Genomic DNA, 27,770 nt, shown 5'->3' on the forward strand with positions numbered 1-27,770 from the left:
GGAGGCCTAATGATTAAGAAGTTGCCCTGCCAACCTAGTTCAACATCAAGAAAACAAAGATTCACACCACTGGGCTGATTGGCAACATCATGATACATGGTGATGAGACTGAGATTTTTAAGAGCTTCAGTTTGCTTGTCTCTACAATCAACATTCTTGGTACCAGCAAGCCAGGAAATCAAAAGATCAATTGCATTGGAAAAGTATTCTGTCAGAAACTTTTCTAGTACAGAAGAGCAATGCTGCCAGTCTGGAGACTAAGGTGCACCTGATCCAGGCCATGGTCTTCTCAATTACTTGCTATGCATCAGAGAGCTGGACAAATGACTAGGGATGACAGAAGAAGACTTGATGCCTTTGAGTTATGGTGGTGGAGAAAAGTATTGAATATACCATGGACTGCTAGTAGAACAAGTTTGTCTTGGAAAGGGTGAAACCAGGAAGCTCCTTGGAGACAAGGATTCTGAAGCTCCACCTGATATACTCTGGGCATGCTACAAGGAGGGACTAGTCTTTAGAGAGGGACATCATGCTTGGAAGAGTGGATGGACAACAAAAGAGAGGAAGACCCTTGATGAGATGGATTGACTCAGTGACTGGGGTAATGGGAGTGGGTGCTGGAGACGATGAGGTTGGCACAGGATAGAATAGGGTTCAGAGCTATTGTACATAGTGGTCACTATGAGTCACAAGTGACTTGACAGCACTTAATATAAAAAATAGCATTTGCCAACCTAAAGGCAGGTGGTTTGAATTCACGAGCTGCTCCAAGGGAAAAAGATGCAATTTCTTCTTATATGATTGAAGTTGTTGATTGCCTTCGAGTTGAGACGACTCATAGCGACCCTATGAACAAAAGGCCTGAAGCGCCTCTACAACTATCAACATTTATCAAAGTTCATAGAGTTTCCAGAGGCATGTCGTTTAGGAAGTGGATACCACTCCTGATTCCAAACCTATGTGATTGCAGTCTCTGAAATCCTGCTGAAGGGTTGACTGTGAGTTGCTTCAGACTAAACAGCATTGAGTGAGTTCTACACTTGATTTTTGCTAACAGGCCAAGAAGTGATGAATTGAGTTAGTCAACTTGAGTCTATGTTTCTTCTGTCAAAGGATCTGTAGGTTGCACTTTACTCACCTTCTGCTAAGACATAGTCCCCCAGAGTTCCTCCTGTGGAGACAAAAGACCAAAACAGAGACATTGCAGACTCAGAAATCATCCTTGCTTCCTCCCTCTGCCACTCATCCCTTTCAGTTATGACAACTCTCCATGCTGCTACTGGATTTTAGACACTATTATAGCTTATCTAGAATTGTTCAATGACCTTTTAACTGGCCTCCTTGCCTCTCATCTCGCTTCCTAACAACTCATTCATCATGCCATGGGATTTGTGCCTCTCATTGCTGTGTCTATTCATGGTGTCCTAGAACTCAAAGATAAAGTTTCAACAGGCTCCCCAGGGTCCTGCATGAGCTACATTCAGGCTGTTTTCTCCTCACATCAGACATGTTTGTTGTTGTTTTGTGAGTAGAGTCCAACCAACTCAAAGTTGACCCTTCAGTGGGTTTTCAGAAACTGTAAATCATACAAGAGGAAACTGCCTGCCTTTCTCTTATGAAGCAGCTGGTAGATCCTAACCACTTATCTTTGGGTTGTCAGAGTAAATTTTTATCCACTAGGTCACCAGAGCTCCCCAGAAATGTTTAGGGGTTAAAACTTAGAAGCTTATAGCTGACAGGTCAAGGTCAGAGTGGAGTAACTATTTCTTACCTCCCAGCATGCCTCACACTTTCTTCCTTGCAGTGTTGCTCCAACTATCCTCTCATGCTTAATCTCATCTGAAGTTCTGGTTTCTCTTAAACTCCACTTCAGAAGCCAGCTCCCAAAATCCTTCCCTGATCTCCAGTCAAACATGGTCATTCCTGCCTTTGACATCTCAAAGCATTTCCTTCATATCTCTCTTGGATCTTTTAGATTTTAGGGGCCATGGTCTAAGTATGCTTGTTTAGTGTCTGTCTTTAGTTTGCTGAGATTAAAGAGTGTTTCCTTTCTCTAACTCACTAAGTAAAAAAGAGCTCCTTCCTCCTAAGGTGCTAGCACTACCTTAAATACTAAAAAAGACCAAACCAGTTGTGGTCAAGTCAGTTCCAATTTATGGAGCATTCATCTGTTTCAGAGTAAAAAAGTCTGCATAGTTTTTCCAGAGTCTTTGTCCCTTAAGAAGTAAATTGTCAGGCTTTTCTTCCCATGTCTATTCAAACTGCCAACTCCTCAGTTAGTTAACCAAGTCCTCAACAGTTTGAGCAACTCAGAAACTCTTACCACAATAAATGGTGCTATTATCAGTGCTTCTGAGGAGATTCCAACCCAACAACCCCATATGAGAGAGAAATGTGCTATGAGATTTTCCCTGCTGAAATTGATGCCTTTTGAATGTGGATTTGATGAAAAGTATTGCATATGCCTGTTGTTGTTTGTATCATCGAATTGAGTATGACCCATAGCTGACCATCTAGCGGGTTTTTAGAGGTGGTTAATCCCGCAGATGGAGATTGCCCATCCTTCTCCCGCAAAGCAACTGTTGGATTTGAACTGCCTTCAAGATTGCATCGCAGCTTCTTGCCACTAGGTCATCAGGGCTTAGAAATGCAACAATTTAAACAAATAAGTCTCAAACAGGTATAACCACGGTGCTCCTTAGAGGCAAGGATGGTAAAAGTGTCTCACATATGTAGGGAATGTTGTAAAGAAGGGACAGTTCTGGGAAGAAGGCATCATACTGGGAAAGGCAAGCATTTGTTGAAAGAGAAGAAGACCCTCAACAAAGTCTACTGACACAGTGACTGTAACAATGAGCTTAGGTATGCCAGGGATGATGAGGATGGTGCAGGACAGGGCAGGGTTCAGATTCATTGTTCAGATGGTTACTATGAGTCATGGTCAACTCAATGGCACCTAAGAACAACGACAATCTTTATGGGAGCACCGAATCTTTCCTAATGCCTTCAACCCTCCATCCACCCACCAAACTCTGAACTCTGCAAGCCCATAATGTTTCCCCTGTCCACACCCTTAACCTAACCCCCCTGGTCCCTTCTCTTCTTTCTTTGGACATTTATATGTATCTTACTAGTTATCCTTCTAGTTTTACAATAATGGTCATATGCATTATTTGTCATTATGAGATTGAGTTAGTTCACTCAGCATAATGCTTTCTAGCCTCTTTCATATTATATAGTGTTTTTCACAATCTTTATTCCTGAATGCTACATAGTATTCCACTGTGTAAATATACTTCAACTTCTCAATTCATTTGTTAGTTGATGGACATTTGGGCTGTTTGCATGTTTGTGCTATTGTGAATAATACTGCTACAAAGTTGTTGTTGTTGTTGATTGCCTTTGAATCTAGCACGACTCATAGAGACCCTTATGAACAAAAGGCCCGAGGCACCTCTACAATATAGTCAAAATACAGCCAAAAAAAATTGACATTTATCTAAGTTAATAGAGTTTCCAGAGGCATATTGTTTAGGAAGTGGATGGCACTCTTGCTTCCAAGCTATGACCATAGGTGTTCAAATCTCCATTTGTATCTCAGTTTTCTTTTCCTCATGGTATATTCCTAGCAGTGAAATAGCTGGGTCACATAGGATTTTTATGTTCAGCTTTGTGAGGAAATGCTAAACTTTCTTCCAGAGTGATTGCACCATTTTACAATCTCACCCAGTGTATGAGAGTTTGAATATCTCCACATGTCTCCAAAATGTATTGCTTGCTGTCCAGTTAAACTTTACCAGTGCTACAGGAATGAGATGGTATCTCATTGTAGTTTTGGTTTGCATCTCTCTTATTGCCAGTAATTTGGAGTATTTATTCATGTATCTATTAGCCATCTTAAACTTATCCTCTGAGAAAACTCTTTACATGCCCTTTGCCCATTTTGTAATTACACTATCAGTCTTTTTCTTGTTGAGGTCCTGTAGTAGTCTGTAAATTTCATTATGAAACCCTTATCTGAGATGGCATTGCCAAATATTTTTCACAAGTCAGTAAGGGTTTTGGGCTTTCTTCCCCCGCCCCCATCCCATCCTATTGGAAAGTTTTTGAGGTACACAAGGGTTTAATGTTCAGAAGACCTCATTCATCAATGTTATCCTTTCCTGATTGTGCATTTCTGGCTGTATTTGCCAACCATAGGCTAGGGCTTCTAAGTTTGGTCCCACTTTATCTCTTAGGATCTTTATGGTTTGGGACTTTTCCCCTAGGTCTCTGATCCACCTTGAGTTGATTTTTGCTTATGGTGTGAGACGTGGATCACGTTTCAGGTTTCTAAAGAGAGCAGTCTGGTTTAACCTGTCTCATTTGTTGAAGAGATTGTCATTTCCCCATTTAATTGGTTTTGTTTCCTTGTAAAATACCAGTTGCCATAGGTATATGGGTTATTTCTCTATTCTTTCCCCTTGGTCTATGTGTCTGCCATTGTTCTGGTTTCATGGTATTTTGATTATTATGGTTGTGTGGTAGGTTTTGAGATCAGAGAGTGCTATGCCTCCCATTTCATTTTTATTTTTCAGAAGTGTTTAGCTTATTGGGTGTCTTTTTCCTTTCCAAATAAACTTATCTATTGTTTCTTTCTATTTCTTTGAAAAAGGTAAATGTTTGGATTGCACTGAGCATGTACATTGCCTTTGCTAGGATTGCCATTTTCACTATTTTGAGTCTTTCCATTTAGTTAGTTCTCTTGTTGTTTGGTGCTGTTGAGTTGAGTACACTCATAGTGACCCTATGAACAGCCAACCTGAACCCATCCTCATCATCTCTGACACAACAGAACTCATTGCTGAAATCACTGTGTCAATCTATCTTATTGGGGGTCTTCCTATCCTTTGCTGACTCCCCATCATTCCAAGCTTGACACCTCTTTCCAAGGAATAACCTCATCAAGCTATGTTTCCAAAGTATGAAAGTCAAACTTTTGTCATCTTTGTCTCCAAAAAGCACTCTGGCTGTGCCTTCCAAACCATCTGTTTGTTCTTTTGGTAGTCCACTGGATATTCAATACTCTTTTCCAGAACCAAAATGCAAAGGTATCAATTCTTTTGTCATCCTCATTCATTGTCCAGCTCTTTCATGTGTAGCAAGTGATTGAGAAAACCACGGCTTGACTCAGGAACACCTTAGTCTTCAAGATGACATCATTTCTCTTCAGCATTTTAGAGAGCTCCCTGACTACACACTTGCCCAAAGCAATAAATCTCCTCACTGATGGTACCAGGGGTGTCGAATGTTGATCGATCCAGGCAAGATGAAATCATTGGTAGCATCAATCTTTTCTTCATGTATCATAATGTTGACTATTGGGGTTGTGGTGAGGATCTTTGTCTTCTTGATGTTGAGAAGTAATCCATACCGAGGGCTGTAGTCCTTGATTTTTATCAGCAAGTGTTTCATGTCTTCCTCACTTTCACCAAGAAAAGTTGTGTCAGTTTGACCTCTGTCATAAAGCCATGCATTTCTCACCATTTTGTAGCACAGCCTGTGATTGACTCTCATTGGCGTACCTTAAAATTTCCAGGTAAATATGGTGTCATCTGCATGGAGGATCTGATTCATGAGATCTATACTGTTGGCAAACACTTCAAGGAAGCAAACAACTTCTTGTGGCCATTCAAAGTATCTTCTCCACGAGGTGGAATGAAGAAAAAGACCACTCATTTTGTAGAAGGTGGAGATGCTGGCAACCGGGAAGACCAGATCAACAGGCTTATCAGAAGAATGAACTAAGGTATCAGCCATGATTCTTTTTTGTAATCTGGTCAGTTAATAAAACAGTGCTTTCAAATTGAAAAAAAAAAAAAAGTTGTGTCATCTCATAATGCAGGTTGTTGATGAGTCTTCCTGATGACACACTCTTCTTCACAGAGTTTGACTTTGTGAATAATTTGCTCAGCACACAGATTGAGTATGTATGGAGAAGGGATACAACCCTGATGTACACTCTTCTTGATCTTAAACCATGCACTATTCCCTTGCTCTGTTTGCACAACAACTTCTTGGTCTAGATGCAGATTCATTATTAGCACAATTAAGTGTTCTGAGATTCCCATTCTTCTCAATGTTAACTCTAATTTGTTACAAGTCAAATGCCTAGTAAATAGGCAAAAATGCGTGCATTCTCTGCTTTCAGGCAGGATCCATCTGACATCATCAATGTATCCCTAGTGTTGAGGCCTCTTCTATAACTGGCTTCTACTTCTGGTAGTTCTCTGTCGATGTACAGGTCTAGCTGTTTTCAAATGATCTTCTACAATATTTTGCTCGAGTGCGATAGGCCATCAATTACTCATGTACAAGTTTTAATTGAAGCTGAAGAAAACTAAAACTACTCCACAGGAGACAAAACATGATAGACAAAATTGAGTGTGTGTATCCCAGTTGATTTTAAGAATCATTTCAAGAACAGGTTTGAGATATGGAACACCAATAATGGAACACCAGAGGAACTGTGGGAGGATATCGAAGATATTATCCATGAAGAGAGCAAAAGATCATTATAAGATAGAGGGGAAATGTCTATGAACATTGCAGTAGAGCTTCAAGAAGTCGAAACAAAAGGAAGAGATGCTGAAGTAAGTCTGATGAACAAAATATTTCTCATAGCAGTGTTTTGCAGTTTTCTTTATAAAGGTATTACGTGTCTCTAGCTAGGTTTATTCCCAAGTATCTCAGTTTGTGGTCGGCTATTGTAAATGTTATTTCTTTCTTAGTTTTCCTCTCTCTGTGTGTTCCTTACTGTAGAGGAATCTCACTGCTTTTTGTATATTGATCTTATATCCTGCCATTTTACTGAGGTCTAGTGGTTTGTTGTTGTTGAGTCTTGGGGTTTTCTGGATACACTATCACTATTGTTTGCATACAGTGAGTAACTATCTCTTTGCTGATTTATATGTCTCTCATTTCCTCCTCATTTCATATTGCCCTATCAAGTACTTCCAATACAATATTGAATAGGAGTGGTGAAAGTGGGCATCCTTGTCTGATTCCTGTTCTCAAAGGGAATGCCTCTAGTCTTTCTCCATTATGAATGATGTTGGCATGATGTCTTTTCCCAGGAGCTGTGCCTCCTCTCACATGCCCAAAGCATGTTCAAATAGTAACTTTCAAAAAAATGCTTGAACTGGAATTGAATTTTCATTTTAGGGGAACTGGAATTTTCATTTTAGGGGAAACAAGTGACTGGTTTAAGAAAAGCCCTGATGCCTCCAAAGAAAAAGAGAAGGAAGGCTTCACATAGATGCCAAGTCCTCTCAGTGTTCCTTCTGTCCACTTGCTGGCAGGAGAATTGGCATGCCTTTGCCAATACAAAGATTAGCATGGCTGTTTTAGAATTCATAGGGCACGGGGCTGGGAGGGAACCCTAGTGGCATAATGCTTAAACACTGTGCTGATAAGCAAACTGTTAGTGGTTTGAATTTCCTCATAGCTTAACAGGAAAAGACCTGTGATCTTCTCCTATAAAGATTATAGCCCAAACCCTCTATGGAGCAGTTCTATTTGGTCACAGGAATCCCTATGAGTGTGTTTCAACTTGGTAGCACTTAACAACAAAGGAAAGAGATTTTAAAGACTTTCTCCTTCTTTCTACTCACTGGAAACATGCCTCTTCTTTAAGATTCTGAACAAAAGTCCAATAAGGAAGATGATGAAACACACAGCAATCCCACTGATGAGTCCAATGACTAAGGTGCCAGAAGGTGAAGGTTCTAAAAACAGCAAAGGCAAGTGAAAGTCTGAGTGCCACTCTCCACCGCTTCCAGCCCAGAGCAGATCCTCCCCATGCTGACTGGCTCCGTTCCACCCACAACAGACTTAATCGGCTTCTAGTTCTCACTCATACCCCAAGTGGCAGTGAGGGGCTGGTCCAGGCCTGGATGTTCCACTTGGCAGGTGTATCCTTGTTCTTCCCCAGAAGGCACAACCACAGTCATCCAGCCCTGGTATGTCCCATCTCCATTGGGTAGGATATCCACATCAACCTCTTTGGCATCAAGTGGCTGTTTGTCCTTCAACCACCTCATGGTGATGCTTTGGGGTAAGAAGTTCAAAGCCTGACATTGTAGAGTTGTCATTTTAGAGGTCAGATGATGAGTCACTTTCACTAAAGAAGGAGGTACTAGAAAAGAAGAAAGAGAGATGAGAAGAAGGAATCAACTTTTCTCCTGTGCTAGCTCTGGTGGCCAAGTGTTAAGAGGCTGGATAGCCCACCTAAAGACATGTGGTTTGAATTTACCAGCTTCTGTGTGGGAGAAAGATGAGCTATCTCCTCCCAGGAGATTTACTGCCTCTGAAAACCCACTTGAAAATCAGCTATGAGTTGGTACTGACTTACATATAAAACAACAACAGGAAGACTAGAAAGAAGGCTTGAATGGTTTGAATCTACCAGCTGTTTCTCAGAACAAAGATGAACAGTCTTTTCCTATACAGATTTGCAACCTTGGAAGACCATTATGTGTCTGAACCAACTTTATGGGAGTGGATTTTCTTTTTTTTTTTTAATTTTTTTAGGAAGATTGGAAGTTTCACTTCTTTCTTGGTGTTTTTTGTTGTTTGTTTTTTTGTTTTTTTAACTGGCTGGAGAACAGAAATACTCTTTGCAGGCAAAGCAAGTTGCAGAGGTACCATGTTGTTCAGGGACTCAGCTTTGTTCTCCTGACCAATAAGTTCCAGTTAACCAAGTACACTATTCTCTGTCAGTAGAGTAAGCTGAACCGAACAAGATTGCCACTCATGTCAATCAAAAGTGATTGAACATTAATTACTGAAATTTCATTTTATTCGACCAAATAAGCATTCTTGTAGGAAAGGACTTGACAAATTGCCAGGCTTTGGGGATTATTGCTGTGTTCTGTGAAGTAAACCCTTAACCTACAAAAAGCTTTGCAGTGTGGTTGTCCCACTTGGTAAGCTCTTGCTTTTATAAGGAATGTGGTATGGATAAGTCTTAATTCCTAGACAGGATAAATATAAACAAAACTCTTTATTCAATCAAAGGAAGATCCTGAGTACTTCTTTCCCTAAGTGAAAAAAAAAAACACAACACCCTTAATCCATGGTCATATATCACAGTTGTAAAGTTCAGACCAGAGGTCGGAGAAAGTCCTTTCCTAGAACTTGAGTAGGATCAACCAACCAATGAGCTCAATCAGACTCCATGGCCTGTGCTCTGCTCCACTCAGTCATAAGAGTGTGGGTGCTGAAGGGTGTTCCCACCTTACCTTGCTGGTTCAGAATCTCTCTTCCCAGTTCCAGCAATTGCTGCAGCTGTTCAGGGCAGTTCCTCTCGAGGTAGGCCCTGTTCTGCTTGGCCCGAATCTTGTTCACTTCCCACTCCAGCTTGGTGACTTGGGCCCTGGCATCTGCTGCTTTCCAATCCAGTGTCTCAGGGCAGAATTCAAGGTGGTCCTGTCCATCGTATCCATATTTCCAGAAGCCCCTGGTGCTGTTATCTTCCTTTACCTCGCAGCCCAGAATCACCTGCAGGGTGTGGGACTCTGACAGCACCCCCAGCCTCATTACTGAAACCAAAGAAGTAGGTAGATCCCTGTCTCCATCATGCCTATTGGGATCTCAGGAAGTGATCTCCTTTCTCTCAGTTCTTTCCTCCTTTCCCAAATGGCCTCTATCTCGGAGGTGGACAGATGTTCCATCACACCCAAGAAGGCAAAGCCTCCTCCCCACTTACCTTCACTATGGTTGTTGTTGTCCATGATGGTCCAGAAGTCAACAGTGAACATGTGGTCCCACCCTTTCAGGCTCTGACTCTGCTGCAGCCAGAGCTGGCTGGTAGCCCCACTCTGGATCCATGGTGTGCGGAACTCAGCACGACGACTCTCATGATTGTAGGATACAAACAGCCTGTCATCCACGTAACCCAAAGCCTCAAACAATGGCAGCCCAAGGTATGGCTGGGAGGCCCCCATGAAGAGGTAGTGCAGAGAGTGTGACCCTGGAAATAGACCAGCAGATGGTCTTCACTGCTGCGGCAGAGGAAAGAGGAACCAAATGGAACAAGTGCTTTCTGAATCAATTCAATAGAGTCAGCAGTGTTTGTTCCCCACTCTGTGAAAAGTGAGACACATGGCCCCTATCCCCATGGTTCTCTTTTGCTAACTTCCACTTGCCACATGTGGCCAGCACTTCCTTTCTATCTTAGGCCTACACACAATTATGAAATCTTCCTGGAACCAGAATACTACAAAATCTTAGGTGTCCGTTAATAGCATAGAGGCCATGGTCTTTCCAACCACTTGCTAAGCATCTGAGAGCTGGACAATGAATAAGGATGACAGAAGAATTGATGCCTCTGAGCTACACTGTTGGAGAAAAGCACTGACTATCCTACGGATGGCCAAAAGAACAAACAGATATGTCTTGGAGAGGGTGCAGCCTGAGCGCTCTTTGGAGGTAAGAATGATGAGACTTTACCTCACATACTTTGGGCATGGTTGCTAGGAGGAGCTATTCTTTGGAGAAGGACATGATGCTGGGAAGGGTGGAGAGTCAGTGAAGGAGAGGAAGACCATCAGCCAGGTAGACTGACATGGTGAGTGCTGCATGGGCTCTTGTGTCAGGAAGTGTGATGATGGTACAGGATAGAACAGGGTTCAGATTTTTTGTTCATAGGGTCACTATGACTCATACTCGACTTGTTGGCACTCAACAACGACAAGTAAAATCTTGGTAAAAATAATTCGAAAGCAGTTGGAACAATACATCAACTGGGAACTGACAGAAATTCAAGCTGGAGTTAAAGAGGTCATGGCTTCTGACATATTGCTAAAGTAAGATTGATCCTAGCTGAAAACTGAAAATGCCAGAAAGAGATTTACTTGTGTCTTGTTGACTATGCCAAGACATTTAATTGTATGGATCATAAAAAGGTTATGGTTGACACTGAGAAGAATGAGAATCCCAAAACACTTAACTACGAGAAACTTAAAAGAAGATCAAGAAATAGCTATCCTAACAGAAAAAACAGATACTGCAAGGTTTAAAATCAGGCAAGATATGCATTGGGGTTGTATAATTTCTCTACATATACTTAGTATGTATATTGAGTAAGTAATCCAAGAAAGTGGACTATATGAAGAAGAATGTTGTATCAAGATTTGAGAAAGATTCATGAGCAAACTGCATTGCACAGATAACACAATCTTGTTTACAGAAAGTGAAGAGGATTTGAAACATTTGTTACAGAAAATCGAAGATTACAGCCTTCAATATGAATTATATTTCAACATCAAGTACACAAAAATCCTCACCAATGGACAAATAGTAACACCCTAATACATGGAGAAAAGATTCAAGTTGTCAACAATTTAACTTGAATACATAACCAGCACTTATGGGAGCATCAGTCAAGAAAACAAAAAATGTGTTGCACTGGGAAAATATGCTGTCAAGGACCCCTTTAAAGTACTAAAGAGCAAGGATATCAGTTTAAAGCCTAAGGTGTACCTGATTCAAGCCATGCTCTTCGCAATTATTTCTTGTGCATCTGAAAGTTGGACAATGAACAAGGAAACTCAAAGACTTGATGCCTCTGAATTGTGATGTTAGTGAAGAGTATTGCATATTCCATGGACTACCGGAAGAACTGATGTGTCTTGGAGGAAGAACAACTGAGGTGCTCCTTTAGCAGCAAGAATGGTGAAATGTTTGTCTCACACACTTTTGAATGAATAAATGAAAGAATGCTAACTCAGAATATTCTTTATGGACCTAAACTCTGTACTTATACCCAAGTGACAATATGACTTCACCCCCTGTAGGACTTATTTAACATCTCCAATGTAATGTATCCCAAGTCAGACTCTTGATTGCCCCTAAACTACTCTTACTTTTGCTTCCCATATTGCTCTATTAGGAGCCCTGGTGGCACACTGGATTAAACATTTGCCTTCTAACCTAAAGGTGGGTGGGTGGAACCCATCAGTCACTTTACGGCTGCTCACGTAAAGAATTACAGCTTTGAAAACCCTGTAGAGCAGTTCAACTCTGTCCTATAGGATTGTTATCAGTTGGAATCTCCAGTGGCACCAGCTCGAAGGCATCAATTCTCTTTCTATCATCCCTAGTCATTGTCCAGTTCTCTGACACATAGCAAATGATTGCAGAGACCATGGCCTGTATCAGGCATGCCTTAGTCTCCAGAGTGACATCATTGCTCTTCAGTGCTTTGGAGTGGTCTCTAACAGCTGACTTTCCCATTGCAATATGTCTTAATTTCCTGGCTGCTGGTTCCAAGATGGTTGATTGTGGAGCCAAGCATACTAAAAGCTGTTAACAGTCTCAATCTCTTCACCATCAACTCTGATGCTACCAATTCGCCCAATGGTGAGAATCTTTGTTTTCTTGATATTGAGCCTCAATTCATATTGAAGGCTGCAGTCCTTGACCCTCTGCAGTAAGCACTTTAGGTCCTCCACAGTTTCAGCAAGCAGGGTTGTGTCATCTGCATAACACAGATTGTTGATGAGTCTTCCTCCAATCCTGATGCCACATTTCTCCTCATATCCACCCTCCTGGATAATTTGTTCTGAATATGGATTGAAAAGGCATGGAGATAGGATACCTCCCTGGTGTACAACCTTCCCAATTTTTAACCATACAGTGTTTCCTTGCTCTGTTCTGATGATTGATTGCCTTCTGGTGCAAATACAGGTTTTGCTTTAGCACAATCAAGTGTTCTGGTATTCCCATTCTTCCAAGAGTTAGCCACAATTTGTTGTGATCCACACAGTCAAATGCCTTTGCATAATCAATGAAACATACAGACATTCCTCTGGTACTCCCTGCTTTCAGCCAAGATCCATCTAACATTAGCTATAATATCTCTAGTACCATGACCATTTCTAAACCTAGGTGCACATCTGGCAGTGCTCTGTCGATGTGCTGTTCCTGTCATTTTTGGATAACCTTCAGCAGAATCTTGCTTGCATGTGATATTAATGATATTGTTCTATAATTTCCACACTGTGTTGGATCATCTTTCTTTGGAATGAGAACAAATATAGATCTCTTCCAGTCAGTTGGCCAAGTGGTTGTCCTCCTCCAGATTTCTTGGCACAACTTGGTGAGCACATCTGAGGCAGTATCACTTAGTTGAATTATGTCAACTGGCATACCATCAATTCCTGGGGCCTTACTTTTTGCCAATTCTTCCAAAGCAGCTTAGCCATACTTAAGAGGGGTGATGGTACACTACTTAAAAATAACATGGGAAAAATATTTTTTAAAACACTTTAAAAAAGTATTTTTAAAGTATTTAGCTAGGTAACTGCTAGTAAAAACAAACAAGCAAACAAAATGATACAAAATGTCTGTTGCTGTCCAGTCCATTTCAATTCATGGTGAGTCTATAGGTGTCAAAGAAGAACTGTGCTCTGTAGGGTTTTTAGTGGCTGATTTTGGGGAGATATATTAGGCTTTTCTTTCAAGGCACCTTTTAATTAGCAGTGAATAAGGACATTATCGGCCTAGAACCCTTAAATGTTAGTAAAATAAAACTGTTAGTAGCTCTAGTTTTAAAAGAGGATTTGATAAAGGTCAAAGGATACATACAGTAAGAACTACATCTCAAAAAACTGCAAAACATCAAAACTCAAACTCATTGCTGTCAAATCATAATCAACTCATAGCTGACCTTCTAGCAGGTTTTCAGAGATTGTAAATTTCAAAGGAGAAGACTGCCCACTTTCCTCCTGAGATGCTGCTGGTAGTTCTACCAGAGAGGCACCACCATTGGGTTAACAGTGCAACTCCCTACAGACTATGTCACCAGTGCTCACAAAAACAAAACAAAACCAAAGGCTCGCAACAAAAAGAAAACAAACCCCCCCCTCACAACTGGACAAATAAGGAGCATGATGATAAACCAAGAAAAGATGGAAGTTGTCAAGGATTTCATTTAACTTGCATCCAATCAACGCCCACAGAAGTGGCAGTCAAGAAATCAAAGTGCTACAAAAGACCTCTTTATTTCCCTTCCCCCAAGACATATTTATTTGTTCTTCTGGTAGTCCACAGTATATCCAATACTCTAAGCCAACATCATAATTCAAAGACATTGATTCATTAATCTACAGTCTTATTTAATTAGTGTTAAAAGATCTCTTTAAAAGCTTAAAAAAAAAATCAAAGATCACTCTGAGAACTAAGGTGCACCTGACCAAAGCCATATTCAATTTCTTCATATGCATGAGAAAGGTAGACAATGAACAAGGACAACCAAAGAAGAATGGATGCATTTGAGTTATGGTGCCAGTGAAGAAAATGAACTCAACCATGGACCTCCAGAGGAATGAACAGGTCTATCTTAGGTAAAGTACAGCCACAATACTCCCTAGCAGCAAAGGGTAGTGAGATTTCATCTTCCTTACTTTGAAGAACATATGATCAGAAAGTATTAGTCCTTGGATTGGGACATCTTGCTGGGTTAAGTAGGAGGTGAGTGAGAAAAGATAGAGACCCTCAGTGAAATGGCATTTAAACTGATGATACTTAACAACAGTATCATTCCCCCCAAAATCACAGATTTTTTTGATTGAGCTTTAAAACTGTACTATATCACTGAATTGAGTATGACTAGTAGTGACCATATGAAGAATAGGTCCTATCTTGTACCATTTCATCCTCGATGTATTTGAGTCCATTTTCTCAGTTACTGCATCAATCTATCTCCTTAAGGGTCTTCTTCTCCTTCACTGACCCTCCACCTTCCCAAAGATGATGCTCCTTTCCAAGGAATAGCCTATCCTAACAAGATTTCCAAAATAATGTGAGACAGAGCTTCACCATTATAAGAATATAATGAGATTCTAAAGACTGAGATAATGATCTACATAATATCAATGACTTATTGTTGTGGCTTAAATAAGCATAGGCCAATACAAATGTTGTAGTTAGATGTCATCAAGTTGAGCATGACTACTATCAACCCTATGAACAACAGACCTGAATCCTGTCCTATTCTGTGACATCCTTATAATCTCTGATACACCTGAGCCCACTGTTGCAGTCACTGTTTCAATCCATCTCATTGTGGGTCTTCCTCTCTTTCACTCTTCCAAGCATGAGATCCCTTTTCAAGAAATAATCTCTTCTAGTAATATGACCCAAGAGAGACAAAGCTTCATCATCCTTGCCTCCAAGAAGCACTCTGACTGCACTTTTCCCAAGACACATCTGCACTTTCTATTGGCAGTCCATGAGATATTCAGTACTCTTCTCCAACATGACAACACAAAGGCATTATTATTGTTGTTGTTATGTGCTGTCAAGTCGCCTGTGTTTAGAGCCCTAAACCCTGCTCAACCCCTTGCCAATCTTATTGTCTCTGACACACCTATCCCCATTACCCCAGTTACTGAATCAATCCATCTCATCAAGGGTCTTCCTCTCCTGTGCTGTTCCTCCACCCTCCCAAGCATGACATAGCATTAGGGACATTATCGCCAATATCAGAAGGATCTTGGCAGAAAGCAAAGAGTACCAGAAGAATGTCTATCTGTGTTTCCAAGGAACATTCTGTTTGCACTTGATCCAACAACTGTTTGTTCTTTTGTCAGTCTATAGGATATTCAACACTCTTTTCCAACACCACAACTCAAATGTTGTTACCAGCTCAACTCTTATTCATTGACCAGCTCTCAGACGCACAGCACATAATTGTGACCCTATAAGACAGAGCAAAACTGACCCATAGCATTAATGGAAGGTAAACAGGAAAAAAAAAGGAAAATCTTCAATGGGATAGATTGACATCTGGCTTGAGCCAGGTGTGGCAGTGTTTTCTTTACTTGTGCATAAGGTCTCCATGCTCCTAACTGATGACACCTAACAACAAAATGGTTAACCAGCAAGACTTGAGAAAGATTGGAGCAAGACTCTGGTGACAGTGAAACCCTAGTGATGGTGGTGGAGAGACTGTGGCATTGCTGTGGAGAAAATGTGGCAAGGCATAACCAGAAGAGCCCTCAGATAAAGGATTTACTGTACTTAACAGATAATTAAGGAGATGCTGACTTCTAACTGTCCTAAGGCAAACTTTGCTGTTAATAAATTAAAAATCAATTAATTAACTAACTAACTAACTGACTAATTAATTAATTAAAAAGGTTAACCAACCACCTTTGATGTTAATGTGATTTGAACTCACAGCCTCCTGATCTGGAATCAGACTATTTCACCAGAAGATCATATGGACCCCTAAGGCATACCATGGACCACCAAAGGAACAAACAAAGCTATTTTGGGAAACTGTGCAGCCAGAATGCTCTACAGAAGCAAGGGTGGTGAGATTTTTGTCTCACAAATTTTGGGTACCAGGAGGGACAAGTTCCTGGAGAAAGATTTCATGCTTGATAAAATGGAGGGTGAGAAGACAAAAACACAACCCTCAAGCAGATGGTCTGTTTGTTGTACATGGGGTCAAAACACACTCCAAGGCACATAACAACATCAACAAATCTTTATGAAAGCCGACGGTTACAGTTGCTCCAGAAATTCTATCATTGTTATGTGCCATCAAGTCCCCTGGGACTCATTGAAAGCTTATGTACAATAATTTTGAACATAGTAAAGACCTTCAGTTATACAGCACATTAACATTGCAAATCAACAAAGATCAGCTAAGAAAGCAAATTTACGCCGATAGCTACCACTTTTACTTCCTCCCCCCCGCCTCCCCAGCAAGATCCCAATCATTCAGTCAACAAAGACTAAGAATAGTCTCCATTATGTCTCCACCCACGCCCAGGAACACTGCACATGAGTGGGGGTGGGTAGAACTCTGCTCCCCCCACCCCACCCCGCCCCAGTCTCACCCTCCACACTTTCACGTCCAAGCACAAGTGATTCTCAAGTGGACTGGTTTGTCCTTGGGTTCCCTCAACACAGTCTCACAGCCTTTGCGTGAACAGCAAAGGGGCGCCCCGGCCAATGTCGCATTTAGTGAGAACTTCCTGTTTGGATCGAGGGGATTAAAAAGGAAACTGACAACACCAGTAACAAAAACCAAGATGCCAGTTCAAGGAATCCTAGGTCCACCTCGGCCTAAGTGCCAAACTACGAGATTTATTTAAACGTGTAATGGTGCACGCTAGTGGAAAAAAGAGTGTAATCACCACTCCAAAGAGCAAGGACAAGCATGTGTTGGGGGAAGGAGATCCTTACTCGAGCTCAACATTAGAGTCCCCTGTGGGTATTCATGTCCAGAGTGTAAGGAGGAATTGCAGGTGAAGCCGAATAGCTCCTTTGTAAACAGCAGGTGGCTAAGGAAAGCAGAATTGGATTTGTTTCTCCCCTGCTGCGCCCCCAGCCCTCCCACTGGCCTGGGAACTCACGTGGCTGCCTTTTGTGGGGGGCCACCGTCCTCAAGAGCATCAGCAGAAGCAGCGCGGGCCGGGCTCGTGGGCCCATCTCCCGGCTGGAACCGCGAGTCCCAGTGCGTCTCGAAGTCACAACTTAGTTCCCTCTTAGCGCCCAATTCGTTCTGGGCAGAGAAATGCAATTGCTAGAGAAGTCACCGCGCAGCCAGTGCCAAAGCTCAGAGATCCTCCATGAAACTTCCTGGCCAATGGGATTCCTTTCCGGGTTCCACTGGTTAAAGGGAATGGGGTCTTCTGTACTTGAATGCTTGTTTTTCTTGCTCTTAGAGATACCTACTTGTAATTGACTCAGAAGGCTCAGGTTTTAAATCCCTAGGGGTTGTTGCTGATTAGAAAAATATACTCAATTTCCTGATTCCACTATTAAATAATTTAAGTAACCATACATTTAAATTTACCAAACGTGTTATCTGACTTAGAAATTTAATTACAATTTTTTGTTATTCCTTTCCTGTTTTTATTTTTAGCAATCTATTTTTGCGTTAAAACTTCATTTGGTCTTTGATTAGAGTTAATGAAATCATATGATCAACAAATTGAATCCATGTAAATGTTTTTTGAGAAAATATTTGAAGTTGGATCTTTCAAAAATATAAAAAATAAGCATCTACAAACAACATCTATAGAAACAGCAATCAAGAACTCCAAAAACCTGTTACATTGGACACAACTGCTGCAAAATAGTTAAGGTGTTAAAGAGCCAAGATGTCATTGTAAGGATTAGGTATGTCTGATTCAAGCGATGGTATTTTCAATCCCTTCACATGCATGAAAAATTAAACCATGAATAAGGCATAGGAAGAAAAATTGATCCATTTGAATTGTAGTGCTCACAGAGAACACTGAGTATACCATTGAATGCCAGAGGAATGATCAAATCTGTGTTGGGACAAGTTGAACCAGAAAGTAAAGCTTTCTTAGAAACAAGGATGACTAACTTTCATCTCCAATGCTTTAGGGAGCTCTTGATGACTTAGTGGATAGGGGATTGTGCTCTAACACAAAGATGTGAGTTAGAATTCACCAGCTTCTTCTCGATAGAAAGCCAGGCAATCTGCTTTTGCAGGATTTACAGCCTCTGAAAACTCACTAGGAAATCATCAATGGCTTGGTTCTGACTTGAGGGCAATGAGAGGTTCTTTAGTTATGTCATCGGGAAAGTTCTAATGTTGGATAAAGTAGAAGGTTAATAAGAAAGGGGAGGACTTTCAGAGGGATGCGTTAACATGTTGTTGTTGTTGTTATGTGCCGTCGAGTCGTTTGCGACTCATAGCGACCCTATGTAAAACAGCCCTAAATTGTGCTCTATCCTGTGCCAATCTCATTGCCTCTGACACACCCATCCCGAGTGCCCCAGTCACTGAATCAATCCACCTCATAGAGGGTCTTCCCCTCCTGCGCTGTCCCTCTACTCTACCCAGCATGATGTCCCTCTCTAAAGACCTGTCTCTCCTTACAACATGTCCAAAGTATGTCAGATGAAACCCCCGGAATCCTTGCCTTCAAGGAGCAGCCTGGTTTAATCCTCTCTACAATGAATCTGTTTGTTTTCTTGAGTAACTGCAAAAATGGATTCAAAGATACATACTACTGTGAAGATCTAAAGAAGATCTTCAAATAGATGCATTAGGATTGGTTCAACAATTTATATTATGCAGATGATACAACTTTACTTGTAGAAAGTAGACTTGAAGCTATAAGATCAAAGCCTACAACCTTTGATGTAAGTTGCATCTCCTTATGCAACTGAATTAGTTCTCCGGTCCCTCCCAAGTTATGTAGCAATTTACAAAAGCATTGCTCCTGCATAATGCGTAGCATTCCACTGTGTGTACCATACTTTCTCAATCCATTCTTGTGGTTGGACATCTGGGTTTTTTTTTCATGTTCTTGTTATAGTGAATAACGCTGCTATGAACATTGGTGTACAAGTCTCTGTGTCTCAGTTCTCATTTTCTTGGGGTATATTCTAAGCTGGGGTCATATATGATTTCTATGTTCAGCTTTTTGAGGAGATACCAAACTGCCTTCTCAATATCAACAAGACAAAAATACTTACTGTTGAACCAATAGGCAATATCATGATAGAGAAATGATTAAAGTTGCCATCTGTTTTATTGTACTTGGATTCACAATCAGCACCCATGGTTTATAGCAGTCAAGAAATCAGACAATGTATTGCATTGGGAAACTCTGCTGCCAAGCACCTCTCCAAAGTGCTAAAGAGCAAGGATCTGCTTAAAGACTAATATGCGCCTGACCCAAGCCATGATATTTTTAGTTTGTTTTCTATTCATGCATTTGAAGGTTGGAAAATGGATTATAAAAACTGAAGAAAAATTGATGCCTTTGAATTGTGGTGTTGAAGAATATTGAAAGTCCCATGGACTGTCAAAAGAACAAACAAATATGTTTTAAAGAAAGTGTAACTTGACTGTATTTTAGAGGCAAGGATGATGAAACTTTGTCTCACTTACTTTGGGCATATTTTTGGGAGGAACCAGCCCTTGGAAGGATACAATATGTTGGAAAAGGTCAGTGAAAAGGAGGAAAATACTAATATGGCTTGACAGAGTGCAGACTACTACAATGGGCTCCAACATAACAGAGATCATGAGCATTATGCAGGGTAGGTGGAGGTTCAAATCTGTTGTTTATAATAAGGTCACTAAGAGTTAGAGTTAAGTCAATGGAACGTAACAAACATTTTGAAGATTAAAAAGAACTGTAAAATGTGTTGTTATGATGTGCATGAGGTACTTTCTAAGTCCTAGCTGCTAATTGCCAAGGAAAGGAGGATAGTTTGTATTTATGGGAATAGATCAGATTCCCAAATCAGGTTTTCATGCCTTAATGCTTTAAGGAGGGAGTCTAGATTGTAGTTAACTGAATCATAACTAGGGCTAGTCTCTCTCTTAGATATTTTTAATTTTGATAACATTCAATTTCCCTATTTTTTCCTTTAGATTTCTTGTGCTTTTATGTAATATCTAAGGAATTAATGCTGAATTTATGACCATGAAGATTTGCTCTGATGATTTCTTCGAAGAAATTTCATTTTACCTCTTAAACTTAAATCTTTGGTACATTTTCAGTTAAAATTTTGTATGTGGTCTGAGGCAGGATTTAAAATTATTTCTTTTGCTTGTAGACATCTAGTTATCTAGTTCTATTTGCTGAAACAGCTATTCTTTCCTCATTGTTTTGAGACACTTGAAAAAAAAAGTCCAGTTTAACTATGTGAACTTTGTTTTTCTAGAATCTCAATTGTATTTCTTTGGTCTATATATTAAGCCTTATGACCGGATCACATTGTCTGATTATGGTTATATAGTACTAAGTTTTCAAATCTGAAGCATGAGTCCTCAAATTTTATTTTAAGGACTGTTTAGGATATTCTGAATCTCTTCAGTTTCCACATGAATTTTAGGATCAGTTTGCTTGTATTGATTCTATGTTTGTATATGTTTGAAGATTTTAATAAGAAATAAACTGACTTTAGCTCTGTTCCATCCCTGTCATCATCCCCTTTCTGTTCTGTTTAGGTTTTTCCTCCTAAAATGAGAAAGTAAAGTTGTCAGAATCAGAACTTTGTACAACAGTAACTTTCAACAGCCAGGACAAGGCTCAAAAGTCAATATATATAAACCAGAAAGGAACAATTAACCAAACTTTAAAGTATGACAATTTCTGAAAGCATTGGAAAACTACTAGTGCAAAATGTTTCAGAGAAATGAAATTAGGTGCTACCCAAAAATGACAAATTGCATTTGTATGAGACTCCAGATTATTTTCTCTACAGTCCAATGAAGCCTAAGAGTAACGGGGCAGAAGGTGAATGAAGTGAGCAAATAGAAGGTGCAATTCTATGTCTAAAGAATAAGCTGAGCAGATAAGGCAACCATCCTGTAATCAATGTTGTATTATGCTACAATAGTGTTGCCTTCTGCTATAAGCATGTAGACATGCTGAGATTCAGAACCCAAATAGCATAGGGAGATGGAGATGCTGATAAATGACTCCTGGAGCATGCAAAAACTAGAATCAATCCTAAAGGCAGAAAGTTAAAGTCCATTCAGAGGCATGTTGGGAGAAAAGCCCTAGCAATTTACTTCCCAGAAAACTGCCTGTCACCAGAAAAAAGATGCACAGTCTCTCTCCTTCCTTAAATTAGAGAGCCTATTCATCAGTAAGAAAATTAATTTCTCTTTGTTAAAACAATCTATTTGTAATTGCTGGAATATGCCAATTGGTATCACATAGATTCCTGGGGCTTTATTTTTTGCCAATACCTTCAGAGCAACTTTAACTTCTTCCTTTATAACAATTCATTCTTTATCACATGCTACTTCCCGAAATGGTTCCATGTCAGCCAATTCTTTTGGGTACAGTGACGATATTTTCTCCATCTTCTTCTCCCCCCCCCCATGGTAAAGACTGCTTTATTGGTGACAGTTAGTGCAAGTCAATAAATACTGATCCCAAAGAAGAGCTCTTTTGATCATATTACTAGTCCACAGGGCACACAATTAAATTGAAGCCAGAGCTGGAATGATAACTTGAAGTCAATCCTGCTTCTTGGGAAACAAAGCCACAGCCAGCTGATATATGTCATATGCTGTTCCACCAACTGTAAGAAACATGGTGGCTCTATACAGGCGGGCATCAGCTGCCCCACCCTTTAGATGCACTGGAATTCCATTATCCTCCTGAAATAGCTTTTGTTTTTCTGGAACTTTATTTTCAAACTGTCTGCGTGAAGTAGTACTTATGGTCCTCTGGGTAATTTGACAAAGAGGCAGCAGATTTTGCAGCATTTTGGCTTCTCCATCTTCTTTTGATGTTCCTTAGATCACTCAAGATTTTGCCTACAGCATCCTTCAATGTTGCAACTTGAGGTTTAAATTAATTTTTTAGTTCTTTGAGCTTGAGAAATGCTGAACAAGTTCCTCTCTCATTTTCTGACTCTAGTTCTTCATATTTTGTTACACCACTTTCCCATGTCTTTTCAAGCTGTCCTTGAAATCTTCTGTTCATCTCTTTTATTTTGGCATCTCTTTTCTCTGTTTTGGCTTCTTGATGCTCTAGTGCAATTTTCAGTCTCCTCTAACACCCATTTTGTTCTTTTCTTTCCCCATTATCTTTGTAATGATCTTTTACTCTCTTCATGAATGATGTCCTTGTTGTCACCTCACAACTTATCTGGTCTTTGATCGTTGATGTTTAGGGCCTCAAACTTATTCTCGAGATAGTTTTTAAATTCAGGTGAGATAGACTCAGGGTCATCTTTTGATTCATGTGAATTTGTTTTCATTCTCTTCAGCTTCAATTTTGACTTGCACATAAGGAATTGATGTCTGTTCCAGAGTTAACACCTGATGTGATTTTGACTGCTGATATGTTCCAACAAACACAGATGCAGCCCTGGGTTTGCTTACTAGGCTCTGCCAAGAAATCTGGAATTAAACTATCTAGCCAGCCGACTGGAACAGAATCAGATTTGTTCTCATTCCCCAAAAAAGTAATCCAAGAGAATGTAAATATTATTGAGCAATATCATTATTATCACATGCAAGCAAATATTACTGAAGATCACCCCAAAATGGTTAGAATATCAACAGAGTACTTGCAGAAATTCAAGTTGAGTTTAGGAGAAATCATGGCACCAGAGATATCATTACTGACAGTAGATGAACCTCGGCTGAAAGCAGAAAATATCAGAAGGATATCTATTTGTTATGCATTCGACTGTGTGGATCATAACAAATTGTGGTTAACATTGAGAAGAATCCAAATCCCAGAACACTTAATTGTTTTTATGTGAAATCTTTACTAGACCAAGTAGCTGTTTCCCAAACAGAGCAAGGGACGCTGCCTGGTTTAAAAATCAAGAAAAGTGTATGCCACACTGTATCTTTTCTCCATACTCGTTCAATCTGAATACTGAGCATATTATTTAAGAAGCTAGACTTTATGAAGAAGAATAAGGCCACAGAATTGAGGGAATATTTGCCAACCTTTATTGTGTCATCAGGACTTAAAATGCTTGCTGTAGAAAGTCAATGTCTACAGTCTTCAATATGGATTGCATCTCAACATCAAGAAAACAAAAAATCCTCACTGCTGGACAAGTAGACAACATTCTGATAGATGGAGAAAAGATTGAAATTTGTGACAATTTCATTTTACTTGGATCTATAATCAACACACTTGTTAGAAGCAGTCAAGAAATTATAGACATGCTGCATTGGGAAAATCTACTATCAAGGACCTCTCCAAAATGCTAAAGAGTAAAGATGTCACTTTAAAAACCAAGATGCACCTAATCCAATCCATGGTCTTTTCAATTACTTGCTATGCATATGAAAGCTGAACAATGACTAAGCATAACAGAAGAATTGATGCCTTTGAGGTATTGGAGAAGAGTGCTGAATATCCCATCAACTGCCAAAAGAATAAATAAATACACCTAGCCAAAAGTGTAATCAGAGGACTCCTTAGAGGCAAGGATGGCAAAACTTCATATCACATATTTTGGGTATGTTCCTTGGAAGGAGCATCATGCTTGAAAAGGTAGAAGGTCAGCAAAAAGTAGCAAGACCCTAAATGAGGTGGATTGATACTGACTGTAGCAGTTGGCTCAAGTATGTCTGAGATGATGAGAATGGCATAACGCTGGTCTGTCCTTTTGCTTTTCAGAGAGGTAACTTGTGGTTGCTGTGACACTGAACGCTGTGACACTGATGTGTCATATACAATAATGGTTACCTATGGTGGACAGTGTTTGGTGGAGCTCCCTGATTAAAACAAGCTTGGAAGCAGGAGGGGCATCCACTTCCAAAACAGTTTGCCTCCAGAAGCCCCATGAACTTGGAGAAATGATGAAAGTCACAAAAGTGTTCAGGTCTTTCATTCATAGGGTCACCATGAGTTGTCTACAACTCCATGGCACTTAACAACATCATGATGATGCCTTTTGGCAGTTCTCTGCCAATGCACTTTTCTAGCCATTTATTTTTGTTTGTTTGTTTTTAATGTATACAAGTTTATTTACAAATTCAAAAGCATTGCTTTTCAGACCATATTCTTCCAATTTCCCTAACACCCTCATCCATCAAATTGGACACCCTACGCCTCCTCCACACATCCTCATCCCTCTGCTTCCACCCTGCCTCCCTCATTGGATCTTCATATTCATTTGACAATAATGGTTTTCTACAACATTCGTCCTTGTGAGACTGAGTTAGTTCACTTAGCATTATTCTAGCCATTTTTGAATCATTTTTGGCAAGATTTTGCTTGCATGTGGTATTAACGATACTGCCAATAATGTCCATATTCTATTGGATCAATTGTCTAGAGAATGGGAACACATAGAGATCTCTTCTAGTCATTTGGCCAGCAAACTGTCTTCCATATTTCTTGGCACAGCATACTCAGCACATGCAGAGATGAATCAGTTGGTTAGAACTTGTCAGTTGGTGTTCAATCAGTTCTTGGGGCTTTATTTTTTTTGCAAATGCCATCAATGCAATTTGAACTTCTTCCTTCATTACCATTGGCTCCTAATCATATGCTACTTTGAAATATTTTAGTATCAACCAATTCTTATTGGTACGGTGATTGATTCTGGTTTATCTTCAGCTGGTTGTGGATATTTTTCTATATTTGAAGTCTATTTATGCTCTAGATTGTTGCAGTTAGTCTGTCAAGTTGACTATGACTCATAGTGACCCTGCAAACAACAGATCTAAAACCTGTCCTATTCTGTACCATCATCATCATCTCTGACACATTTGAACTCATTGCTGCAGTCACTGTGTCAATCCATTTCATTAAAAAAGTTCCTCTCCTTGGCTGACCCTCCATTTTTCCTAGCATCATGTCCCCCTTGCAGGAATATCTTCTCCTAACAACAAGCCCAAAATACATGAATTAAAATTTTATCATCTTTGCTTCCAAACAGCACTCTGGCTTCACTTTCTCCAAGACATATCTGTTTGCTCTTTTGGCAGTCCACGGGATATTCACTGCTTTTCTCCAATCTCACAGCTCAAAGGCTGTATAAACTGATCTCTGAATATGTCTTTTTCTCTGTCCCAGTGATTTTGGTATATTGTATTTTCGTTCTCATTTATTTCAAGAACTTTTAGAATTTTTCTTTTTCTTTTTTCTAATACTTAGTTGTGATAAGCAGAGTGTTATTTAGTTTCTATATTCTTGATTTCTCTCCCTGAGTTTCCTCCTCATTATTTCTAATTTTATAGCACTGTAATATCAGAATATGCTTTGTAGTATTTTGATTATTTTAATTTATTGAGTTTTTCTTTGTGATGGAAATTATGTTATATTCTTGAAAATGTCCCAACTGTACTGGAGAAGAACATATTTTGTGCCTTTTTTTTTTAAGCGGGTGTTGTTGTAATGTCTCATCTAGTCAGAATCAACTCATAGTTGACACTCCAACTAGTTTTTATAAGTAGTAAATTGAATAGGAGAAAATTGTACATCTTTCTCCTGCAGAGCAGCTGATGGATTTGAACTACATGTCTTTGGGTTGGCAGCACAGCTCCTTACCACTGTGGCACCAGAGTCTTTGATATGGGTCTATAAGAGCCAATTGGTTAATTGTATTGTTTAGTTTTTTTGCATAATTGTTTTATTTCTAGTCATTCTGTCCTTCAGCATAAGTTGTGAATTGAATTTGTTAAAATTATTTTGGAATTGTCTATTTCTTTTTTTTTTAAATTTATTTAAGATTGAGTTACATGCCTTGAAGCTCTGATAGTAATTATAATTATATCCTACTGTTTCAAATGCCATAATGGAACAAATGTGCCATGTTGTTGTTGTTGTTAAGTTCTGTCAAGTCACAGGTGACTCATAGTGACCCTATGAATGAGAGTCCTCAATGCTTGGGTGTCTTTCATCCTCTCTCCAGGTTCATAGGGTTTCTGGAGGCAAGCTATTATGGAAGTGGATGCCACTCCTCCTTCCAGGCAGGAGAGGAAGACCTTCGATGAGATGGGTCGATTTTGTGACTGGAGTAGTGGGAATAAGGGCGTTTGAGATAGCTAGGTTGGCACAGGATAGAACCGCTTTTAGGGATCTCGTACATAGGGTTGCTACGAGTCGCAAGTGACTTGATGGCACATAACAAACAACAACAACAAAATATTGTAGTTGTCTCTTGTTCCCTATTTTTAGCAGTGTAAGATTCTTTTGCTCTATAAATTTCTACGTCCAAGTCTATTTATGAATGATATTTTCATTTATGTTGATTTTGAGTACTCCATTCTTAACCTGAAAAAATTTTTAATATTTCTTGTAAAGTTTGTCTAATTTTCACAGTCTTTTAGTTTCTGTTTCTTTGAAAATGTCCTAATTTCATCATATTAGAGGAAGAATTTTTTCTGTATATGGAATTTTTGTTTAACATTTTTTGTTTCATAGTTTTTAAGTTTTTTAAAAATATTATATACATATAATATTTTTAGTGGAGCTTTCAGATTGAAACAGACTAGGAGGGATTGCACATCCATTTCTGAAATTACAGACCTCTGAAACCTTGTGAACCTCTTTGTCTTTAGTTTTGGAAACTTCTTTATTCTCTGTCTTGGTGGTTTTATTTTTAAGTCTGTTTATGATGGAATGGGGTGTGGAGACACTGCAGACCAGCTGGGGAAGTACTACATTTCCTGTCTTTCAGCCAGCTGCTTGTGTTGGCATGGCTGTAGCCCTAAGTTCTTATGCCACTAAAAATGTTCAAAATAGTGTCACAGTAACATTTATGCCTCTGTGCTCTTTCTGTCTCTTTAATATGATGTTTTAACACAGTTTCTTTCTTTCCCCCTTTTTTATTAATTTTAATGAACGTTTACAGAGATTTTGGATTTCCATTCATTCACTGCATTTTTCTCCCTGCCCACCCCTCCCCACCCCAGTTCGTCCTTCTCTTTGAAAAGTTAAAGAAAAATTATTTCATTGGTATACAATTCCCTCCTCCTCCCACCCCGAGTACACTCCACTATGCAACCTTCATTCTGGAATCTTGTCATAACAATAATACCCAATCATAAATAGCTCTTAAACAGTTCTCTCCCTCTACTGTTTCAATGCAGTATACATAATTTACCCAATTTTTCTCAGTCTCATCCCAACCCTGATGTCAATCCCTTTCTACAACAGTGATACTATTCAGTATTTGTCCTTTTGTGACTGAGATATTTCACTGAGCATAATGTCCTCCAAGGTCACCCATTTTGAATAATATTGCATGAGTTCCTTGATTTTCAATGCAACATAGTATTCCAT

General features: G+C 39.7%; 2 protein-coding genes across 2 annotated transcripts in view; both read right to left on the reverse strand.

Moving 5' to 3' along the window:
• Window positions 1-27,770, reverse strand: part of LOC102854814 — a 96,181-nt gene that overhangs the window by 13,212 nt on the left and 55,199 nt on the right. The gene's annotated exons all lie outside the window — the stretch shown is intronic.
• HFE (hemochromatosis) lies at window positions 1,131-17,487 on the reverse strand. The gene is made up of 6 exons (XM_006888671.1): window positions 17,412-17,487; window positions 9,749-10,012; window positions 9,282-9,557; window positions 7,901-8,176; window positions 7,653-7,766; window positions 1,131-1,171 (listed from the first exon to the last, which is right to left on the reverse strand). Exons 1-6 carry the CDS (start codon window positions 17,485-17,487, stop codon window positions 1,131-1,133), a joined length of 1,047 nt encoding a protein of 348 aa, XP_006888733.1.

The sequence above is a fragment of the Elephantulus edwardii genome, unplaced genomic scaffold (genome assembly GCF_000299155.1).
Source record: "Elephantulus edwardii isolate Elephantulus edwardi_28Jun2011 unplaced genomic scaffold, EleEdw1.0 scaffold00070, whole genome shotgun sequence".
NCBI lineage: Eukaryota > Metazoa > Chordata > Mammalia > Macroscelidea > Macroscelididae > Elephantulus > Elephantulus edwardii.

What these genes read in the sequence shown, in the direction of transcription:
- HFE (XM_006888671.1), bottom strand. Translation starts at nt 17,487, where the DNA reads ATGGGCCCACGAGCCCGGCCCGCGCTGCTTCTGCTGATGCTCTTGAGG. An exon ending in CCCCCACAAAAGGCAGCCAC is followed by an intron (nt 10,013 to 17,411) that starts GTGAGTTCCCAG and finishes GTCTATTTCCAG; the next exon opens with GGTCACACTCTCTGCACTAC. An exon ending in GCCCCTCACTGCCACTTGGG is followed by an intron (nt 7,767 to 7,900) that starts GTATGAGTGAGA and finishes TGCTGTTTTTAG; the next exon opens with AACCTTCACCTTCTGGCACC.